The 9,805-nt window shown below is 49.3% G+C and overlaps 2 protein-coding genes across 2 annotated transcripts in view; both read right to left on the bottom strand.

Annotated features, from left to right (window-relative positions):
* Positions 1–5,237, bottom strand: part of LOC111824060 (leukocyte immunoglobulin-like receptor subfamily A member 5) — a 12,860-nt gene extending 7,623 nt beyond the window's left edge. Inside the window, exon 1 of the mRNA XM_023747403.1 lies at positions 5,213–5,237. Within this exon, the coding sequence (XP_023603171.1) occupies positions 5,213–5,237 (25 nt within the window). The remainder of the gene's footprint in view (positions 1–5,212) is intronic.
* Positions 5,238–5,340: 103 nt separating this feature from the next.
* Positions 5,341–9,805, bottom strand: part of LOC102437567 (leukocyte immunoglobulin-like receptor subfamily A member 6) — a 6,039-nt gene continuing 1,574 nt past the window's right edge. The window contains exons 6-8 of the mRNA XM_014448572.2: positions 9,728–9,798; positions 9,136–9,438; positions 5,341–5,477 (exon numbers count right to left, since the gene is read on the bottom strand). Coding sequence (XP_014304058.1) covers positions 5,341–5,477; positions 9,136–9,438; positions 9,728–9,798 — 511 coding nt within the window. The remainder of the gene's footprint in view (positions 5,478–9,135; positions 9,439–9,727; positions 9,799–9,805) is intronic.

The following is a 9,805-nucleotide window of genomic DNA, read 5'->3' as shown; positions in this document are numbered from 1 at the left end:
CTTCCTTATCTGTGGTTATGGCCTTCACTTTGAGATGTATTTTGTCCGATATAAGTATTGCTACCCCAGCTTTCTTTTCCTTTCCATTTGCCTGAAAGATATTCTTCCATCCCTTCACTTTCAGTCTGTGTGAGTCCCTTCTAATGAGGTGGGTCTCTTGTAGACAGCAGATGTATGGGTCATGTTTTTTTTTTAATATATTTTATTGATTTTTTTTTACAGAGAGGAAGGGAGAGAGAGATAGAGAGTTAGAAACATCGATGAGAGAAACATCGACCAGCTGCCTCCTGCACATCTCCCACTGGGGATGTGCCCGCAACCCAGGTACATGCCCTTGACCGGAATCGAACCTGGGACCCCTCAGTCCGCAGGCCGACGCTCTATCCACTGAGCCAAACCGGTTTCGGCAATGTTTTTTTATCCATTCAGCCACTCGATGTCTTTTGGTTGGAGCATTTAGTCCGTTTACGTTTAAAGTTATTATTGAAAGGTACTTGTTTGTAGCCATTTTCTTTTTTTGTGTGTGGCTGTTTTCTTTCTGAGCTTTTTATTTCTTCTTTTTACACCAGTCCCTTTATCATTTCTTGTATGGCTGGCTTGGTTGCACATTTATTTCTTCAATGACTTATAAAGCTCAGTACCTTTTATTTTTTAAAAAATTTTGTTACTTCTCACCTGATGGTATTATTTCCAATGATTTTTAGAGATGATGGAAGGGAGAGAGGGAAGGAGAGAGAGAGAGAGAGAGAGAGAGAGAGAGAGAGAGAGAGAGAGAGAGAGAGAGAGAAACATCAATGTCAGAAAGACACCACTTGGTTGCATCCCACATGAGGGTTGAGCAGCAAACCTGTAACCAAGGCACATGCCCTTGACCCGGAAGCAAACCCGTGATCCTTCAGTGGTCAGGCTGATGCTCTAACCACTGAGAAACACCAGCCAAGGCCAGCTCATCACCTTTACATAATGTCAGTGCACGTTTGCATGTCAGTATCAGTTGCTTGATAAAGGTGTTTGGTTGCTTTTCTATTGTTCTTTGCTGCCACATTACGGATCTGTAATATTTCTTAGGTGATCTGAGTGCCAGTCCGTGGTCTCATTTTGCCATTGCAATTATCCTCTTCCCTGTCTCGCTGGTGTCTATGAGGATAGAAGTTCTTCATTTTAGTGATTCCACTGTGTCCATTTCCCCCTAAGTTTGTGTTCGTGTGTCCACTTGAAGAAAAAATTCTCACAAGTTAATAAGACAGTTTCGTAAAAGAAATAGTAATTGATTTATTTTTCTTGTTTAGATCTGTCACGCATCCTGCATTGCTTATTGCAAATGCTGTGAGGCAGGTAAGATGTTCACCGTGTCCTAGAGACTCACCCACTGACCCAGGACCATGCGATAGAAAGACCATGACCTCCGCACTGAATCATCCAGATGACTCCACACATGGGGTCTGACCTGGAGTCTTCCTTCTACTCCTTTGGATGAGGCGTCTCTTCTTTACAATTGCTCAAACCTCCACTGTCTCCATCTGCATTGAATGGCTGGTTTCATTTCCTCCATATCTCAGTCGAGAAGAATTCTCACCTTCTTCGTGGGGCAGGTGTTGGTATTACTGAGAAGTCAAGGGAGGAAGTGCCCTGCTCAGGTGTCCTTCAACCATTCAGGATGTGGTAGCACCACATTGATATTTAATGTGTGTCTGTGTGTGTTGCTGCTTTGGAACAGGACTCCCATGAATGTTGTTCTTGTCTGAGTCCTGATGAGTCTCCACAGTTGGAAGAGGAGAGTGACAGCCGGCATCAAAGGTGCTCTGAAGTGGCAGAAATGACTCAGATGATTGACCCCCAGAACATGGAGAGATCCCGCTGGTCCCAGAGACAGAAAGTCAGGTGGAACCTGTGTGACACATAGAACCTGCGTCCCAGGGCCAGGAAAAGGCGCTGAGCTTCCCTGTGGGAGCAGATGCATCTTGCACAGCCCCCAAGTCCCACTCCTCCACCCCTGAGCTCACTGTCCTGAGGGCCCCTTGGTTTTTCCAGTCCAGAGGCACAGAGGGAGAAGTGACTGGCTCAAATAGAAGGTCAATAAACATGTCCCCAAGTCTTAGAATATAACCTGGGATATGTCTCCAACATGCTCTTCTACCCAAAGCATAGAGATGGAATAAACACCATTAGACAAAGAGGTACAGTCTGGGGGACAAGAGGCAGTGAGGAGACAGAGAGGATTCTGAAGGTTTGATGAAGAGGACTGGAGAGCAAGGGCTCTGCTCACAGAGACAAGAAAGTCAGAGAGAGGACTTTCTGTTCTCACCATCCCACATGGCTGTCCATCCTGCATTGCTTTCCGTTTTGTGTCCCTCTCACAGCCCAGCCTGAAGGACATGAAGGAGGTGTGAGCCCATTTAACACTACCCCTCAAGGCAGCCATTGGGTCCACCTCCTTCCTGGGCTCTGAGCTTCACACCCTCACTCCCTTCTCCAGTTCACCCTCCTCATCTGCCCTTGCAACTCCCTTTCAGAAGCTGTTTATGCCTAAACCCTTCCATGGTCCTCGCTGTCTTCAGGGTGAATCCAGGTTCTTCCTTCTGAACTCAAGGCTGTTCATGATCATCCAGATGTGACCCTCCCACCTCAGCTCTCACCTCTGCTTTCCTCAAACAGGTGGGTATAGCTGCCCATGAACACACACACACACTCACACACTCATACACACACACACACAAACAGGCATATTCACACACACACTCACACATACGCTCACATACACACACACAAGCACACATGGTTTTTTATTTCATAGGTTTGATGTGTAATAGTTACATTATCATTTAATCTAAAACATTCACTTCTGTTTTGGTTCACACATTGATTATTGCCAAGTCTGTTGCTTTATTTCCAAAATGCAGGGAATACATTTTGTAAATAAATGTATGTTGTTTCTGTCTAGAAGGTTTGGAGAGTGAAGTCCTGTGAACTGAAGAGAAGAGTCAACTATGCGCATCTGGTCATGTGGTGATAAAAAGTAAGTAACATGGTATTCCATAAAAATATATAGATGTGGTACTATAGAATCGTACATTCAAAACTATACAACCCTAACCCGGGTTGTGTGTCGGGGGAGGGGAGCAGGTTCACTGGGGTGAGTTTGGTTGGAGGAAGCCTTGGCCTCACTGGGACTGGAAAGTGTAGCTCAGCCTGATCATCAGTAGCATGGACTGCCGGGTGGAGATCCCTGGATGTGGCTGGAGTCAGGGGGGACCCGTGGACAGGCTTTGTGCAGGGGATGGTCGGTGACAGGTATATTTGGGGCCATGAGAATGAAACACATGAGCAGAGAAAGAGGGTCTAGAGGAGGCCAGGAGGCTGATGCGGTCACACAAACAAGCTGTCCTGAGTCTTCACCTGAGCTTGTCTGTGGGGAGAACTGGGTCACAGGAAGGAGAACCGGGATCCAGAAGAGTGGGATTGGTTCAGTGTGTGAGGGGAAGAGAGGGCTCATCTTCTCTCAGCCTTGGCTGCCTGCAAGAGCCAATGGGGCTGTATCCAAGTTTGCTGACCCCAAGAGGAGTAGGAGGCCTGGGGGATGTTACAAAACTGTCAACTCACCCACAGAGGCAACCAGCACTGCCTTCAAGGCCTGGGCGTGTGCTGCTGATTCTCCCTATCACTTCCTCTCTCTGACTTTCTTGTCTCTGTGAGCAGAGCTCCTGCTCTCCATCCCTCTCCATCAAACCTTCAGAGTCCTTTCTACCTCCTCACCACCTCGTCCCCCAGACAGTACCTCTTTGTCTAATGGTGTTTATTCCATCTCCATGCTTTGGGTAGAAGAGCACTTTGGAGGCCAATCCCAGGTTGTAATCTAAGACCTGGGGACACGTTTATTGAACTTCTATTTTGAGCCAGTCTCTTCTCCTCTCCCTCTTCACCTGTTGGGCAAAATTGTGAAACCTCACCTCTGAGGTTGTTATGAGGATCAGCAGTGTCTGAGACATGAAGGGCCCCAATCTTGTGTCAAAAAAACTATATTTTTTTATTGATTTCAGAAAGGAAGGGAGAGGGAGAGAGAGATAGAAACATCAATGATGAGAGAGAATCATTGATCGGGTGCCTCCTGCAAGCCCCACATTGAGGATGGAACCCACAACCCAGGCATGTGCTCTGACGAAGAATAGAACCATGACTTCCTGGCTCATATGTCAATGCTCAACCACTGAGCCATGTTGGCCGGAAATCTGGTGTCATTTTCTGACCTGATGAAGGCATGTGTATGAGAGACGTGTGGTGGGAAGGGCTGTTTGGAAGTCACATGTGTGTCCCCCAAGCCTACAAGTTGAATCCGAAGCTGTAGCGCATCCTTGGTTGAATGGCAGATGAGTGCAGACAAAAGGATGCAGAGATGGTGGGCCTCAGCCGGGATCCTAGACTCAGCCCGATTCAGGAGTGAAGGTGGAAATTTCATCAGTAGGTTGATCCCTAAGCACTAAAGCACTTAGGGCAATTCTGACCTGGTGGGAGTCCTGCTTCCATAAAACTCCACGGACACAAGTGGGGCAACCTCCAAGGTATAAGGCAGCTGTAGGGAACCACGCGTGTTTCACTTACATTTATTTTTATTGAAGCAACATTCACATAACATGCAATTAAAATATGACATTCACTAGAATGCAGTAAATACACAATGTTTCAATGACAACGTCTATCTTGTTTCAAGAAAGTTTTAAACTCCCCCCCCCAAAAAAAAAAACACAAAGAAACAAACAAAAACAACAACAAACAGTCCATCTCCCATCTGTCCTCCTGGTCAACCCCAGACAAACCAATCTGATTTCTGTTTCTATGGGTTTCCTTCTCCTGGACATTTCAAATAAAGGGAATCACACAAAACCTGATTCCCTTTTGTGTCTGGATTCTGTCCCTGAGCTGCATTATTATGATGTTTTCCAACTATGTACCAGGTGCCTGTCCTTTGTTCTTTATGACTTAAACTAATCCCAGGGTTGTGAAGATACCTGATTTTGTTGGGATGGATGTGATGCAGCATGAAGGTGTATAGATGTGAATCCAAACCAGCCATATGGGATGGACCCTCACATCACAGGGTGAGAACAGAAGGGCAGTGGAAGAGAGTCAGCGAGGACAGGGAGGGAAAGCACCCAGTTGGATGGAGGAGGCATCCTCTATAGGGAAGGGCTCATGTTCTCCTGCACCCAAACCTCACCTCCCACCTCTACTTCCCTGGACATTCTCAACAGAGATTCCGCAACTATGGTCCCCACTTTCCTTCGGCACCTCCTGGGATCCTCAGATGGGCTCCAAGGCTCCCGCAATGCGTTGTTCCCTCTGTGTTTACATGTTGGCTGCATCGAGGGTCCTTATGGGGTTGTTTCGAGCCTCAAATAGCAGCACCCCGAGCACCACCAGGATCAAGCCAGCCACGCCCATCCGGATGAGATTCTCCACTGTGTAGTCTTGGGGATGGGAAAATAAGAATTGTGGGTAAAGAAGTCTCAGAGGTCAGGGCAGACACAAATCTCTAGGATTTTGATGTTCGACCTGGGCTCCCACCTCCCCTTGACATCAGTGTCCCTCTGATGGCTGAACTCAATACCTGCTCTGAGTCACCTTGATCAGAGTTAGCTGTGCCCAAGAACTGAGGATGAGTAAGAAATGGCCTCAATTCAGAAATAACTAAGAGCTGTGAGTTCTGTGTTCAGTCTGTGGATCAAGACCCCATAAGCTTATTCCCCTACAGCTGAGAGATCCCACCTTCTCAACAGCTGGGGACCCATGGTCCATGGAGGAGGGGTTGGTGTCAGGGGCTCCTGAATCTCAGGAACATGAAGGGGTGAGAGTCTGTCCTGGGTCTCCTTCACCCCACCCCACTCAGGCCCCCCCTCTCATGGGTCTGCTATGTCCATTGTCACTTGAAGTTTTTTATCTATTGATTCTTTCATTAACTCACTTTATTTTACAGTAACTAGTACCTACATTGGTAGATACATTTTGCAGATGAAAAATATGGGTATGTGGATGCTAATCTTGTGATTATTCTATTTCAAAGGACAACAAAGTTCAAAACCAAGAAAGTCCTCAGTTCTGGTTCAAAGGTTAAGCCACTGAGTAATTCCCCCTAATTTCAATATTTAGTGGGCCCCAAAAGTAGGAAATTCAGTCAATCTGTTGCCCCATTTTGATATAAATCCCGTGAATAAACAGAAATAGTGGACCTCTACTCATACAGTGACCCAAGCAAAAACTCTAAATGTCAACTCCACAATTCAGAAGATGCGCATGGATGATCCACGTCACTCAGTCGAGTTAATATCCTGAAGGTTGACACCAAGAAGCCTTTGTAATGTGTGTCATGTGGTGAAAAGTCAGAGAAGAGATCATTATGGGGGGATGTGCATCTGTCAGGAAAAAGAGAGCCTTCCTAGTAAACCCTAATGAAACAGAAGAACAGATTGGAACAAAGTGGCCAATAGTGCTTTCAATATAAAATGCAAATTTGTAAATGGGTTTGCCTTGGCATAACTTTGGGTGTGAATTAAGCTGTTTACCGGAGGAGATGCTGTGGCACATTTTACCCCATCATTCCATCCTACGGGACATGGAGTGAGAAAAATAGGTATTCCATCGGGAATAAAAAAGTGACATTTCCTTATCCTGGTGGCTATTATAATTTTCACAGCATGTTGGGGGGATCAACTGAAAAACAGTCCACAGGGAGAGAGTCTTTAGGAGGCTAACAGTCATGAAATAAATATGCCCAAACCAAGAGCTTTCCTATGTGCACTTACTACCATTTAGAAAATGCACAGGAATCAAATAGCTGACTCACAAAGTACAATATTAGTTATGTAATTTTCTATGTGGGCTTTGCATTGACTCAGTTTCACAAATAGCTGTCAAAATACTTCTGAAGTTCATGCATAAACCTCATTTGAAAATGTATATGGTAAGAAGGCTTTATATAAACAAGAAGTTGTTCTCCCTGACAAATGTCTGGTATTAATCTGCTCCCAATGAAAAGAGGAATAGAATATTTATATTTCAATCTGGACCCAATATATTGAAAGTTGAATTGTGAGTTTATATACTGGAGTATTGCCTGTAATACTGAGTAGAGGTGAATGCACAGAGTCTGGGCAGGAGGCCCCAGGTCCCCATGAGACCTGCATGGTCCCTCCTTATTCTCAGGTGAGCACTGAGGGCCTGGAGGCCTCCATGTGAGCACAGGGCCTTGCAGAGTGGTTCCCACAGGGGGGAACACTTCTCACTACAGCAGTGTCCAGTGGGGACAGCATTTTCATACACAGCAGGTCCCACCTTGACCAGAGCAGCCACCTGTCCTGCTCTGAGAAGCTCAGGGCCCCCACCTGTGTGGTGAGGGCTTCCATCCAAGGGGCTCTGGAAATGAGCAGCCGAGGAAGTGTCCCCTGTCCTCTCTCCAACTCTCCAGGCCTCTCCTCCCCATCAGCCCAGCCATCATCCCTGTGCTACAAGCCAGGCCTGGGCACCAAAGGCTGCCAAATAGGCACCCTCTCCATTGTCCACTCCACACACTCTCCATCTGCTTAGGGACCCAGGCGCCGGGCGAACTCTGCAGGGCTGCTGGCTTTTAGTGGAAAACCCCACAGATTCTGTGTGGAACCAGGAGGAGCTGAGATGCTCAGTGGGAATTTCCAAATCTTTGGTGTCTCCATAACATGGTGGCTCCTCTTGCTAAGCTGAGCCCCCAGGCCTGGTGGGTAATCAGTGGACCTGCCCCCTGTCTCCCTCAGCTTTTCAATCCCTACAAGGTCACAGTGACTGGGAGCAGCAGGACAGGCCCAGAGAGGCTGCACCCAGAGCAGGTCTAGGACAAGCCAGGTGTCAGGTGCCTCACGAAGTCAGACATGAAAGCGCCCCTGCAAGTCCTGGCAGGCAGCCCCTTTGTTCAGAGGGAAAGGTTCTCAGAGTTCACCTCCCAGGAGAGCTGAGTCCACACACACTGAGCCCCATTTTCTATGGTCCCGCTTGTGGGATGCCCCCCTGGGAACAGAGATGCTCTGGTCTGAGGTGGAGCCACCAGAAGTCAGGGGGTGGGGCCTCTGTCTGGACACTTCAGTCTAATCTCACTTCCTCTTAGCATCACCCCAAGTAGTGCCACCTCCCCCCTCCCTCAGGCCTGTCTGAGACTGCAGAAATGGGCGGTCCCAGGGGAGGGAGGTCCCGCCTGTGTCCACCCTTTCAGGAGACGACCCTCCTCTGTGGAACCACCCAGTGCTCTCACTACTTCCATCATGTTTCTAACTTTGCTGGCGACAGAGACAAAGATGACTTTGGAGCTCAGAGAGGACAGGACAGGGCTGCTTACCTGGGACCAGGAGCTCTGGGGCTATAAACTAGACCAAATGCATAACCTCAGGGAGCACTGAGACCCCCTCTGCCAGAGAATCCCCCCTTCACCATGAGCCAAGGTCAGGGGCGGGTGAGGGACAGGGCTGCCTTCTCCCTACTTGAGCCCGGCTCCTCCTCCACCAGCCTGGGCCCCAACATCTCCCTCTGCCATGACCACCCCACCTGTCCCCTGCCTCACTTCCCCATCTTAGACCTGACTCCACGAGTGGAGGGGGAGTGAATTATCAGAGCCCCTGGATCCCCATGGTTTCCCTAAAAACTCTCCAGGTCTGCAAGCTCCCACCCTCCACCATGCCCCCTCCCCGCGAGACAGCAGCCTGCTCTCAAGTGTCTGGAAGCATTAGGTCCTCAGAGGCTCAGAAGTGGTCTGAGCTCCCACTGAGCAATGAGGACTCTGTGGTTCATCAGTATTGGAAATGGGTCCTGTGGGTGGGGGCTGGGGTACAGAGGGCCCTGGGAAGGAGGACACAAGGAGTGATAGTCTGGAGCCAACCCTGGAGGCCCCACCTCACTCAGAACCCCCTGCATCTGCCCTGTGGGCCCTCAGACCTCCATCTTCCCACTTGGCACCTTCCGGTTGCAGGTGAGGGGGCGGGCTGAGCAGGGGGAGCAGAGCCTCTAACAGGAAGATATCTGGGTGGCTGCTTCGACAGCCCCTCACTCCCCTTTCAATACAGAATTGTTCTGGGAACAAAACTCTGAGCTGACAGTTCAGTAAACAGGATCATGGGCCCTCACCTGAGACCAGGAGCTCCAGGGGCTCACTGGGGAGTGACAGCAGGAAGGGGGAGGAGCTATGTGAGCTGTAGCACCTGTAGTTGCCCCCGTGGGCTGAGGTCACAGGACTCATGGAGAACTCCACCTGGAACTGCTGAGCTCGGTGCTCTGATCTCAGAAGCAGGGGGGGATCGGATGCCCCCTCCTTGGACAGAAGGAACGTGTCCCTCGGGCTCTGTGACTGACACCTCAAGGTCACATTCTCTCCTGAGGCCACCCTGGGGCCTGGCTGCACCGAGAGGGAGGGTCTGTCAGGCAGGTGTCCTAGAGAGAGGGAGGGAGGGTGAGGGCTGCCTGCCCACCTTGTTCTGACCTGAGAGTCACCAGGCCTCTCTCTGAGGACCCTCCTCTTTGTCTCTGTTTCTCTGAGTTTCCCCCTCTCCCCTCCCACCCCCTGTCTCTCTCTGTTTCTCCCCCTCTCCCCTCCTACCTCATGCAGTTCTCTGTCTCCCTCCCTCCCTGGGGCCTGCACTGTCATTCTGGTCTCACCACTTGAGACCCCCCGCAGGCCTGTGCAGAGTCAGGGTCCCTGACTGACCCACTGGCTCCTCACCTGCCACCAGGATGTCCAGGGGGTCACTGGGGGCCGACCACTCAGAGGAGAGGTTGTATCCACCGTAGCATCTGTACC

The sequence above is a fragment of the Myotis lucifugus genome, unplaced genomic scaffold, assembly GCF_000147115.1.
Source record: "Myotis lucifugus unplaced genomic scaffold, Myoluc2.0 scaffold_862, whole genome shotgun sequence".
Taxonomy (NCBI): Eukaryota; Metazoa; Chordata; class Mammalia; order Chiroptera; family Vespertilionidae; genus Myotis; species Myotis lucifugus.
This window is presented reverse-complemented; position numbering and strand designations above follow the sequence as displayed.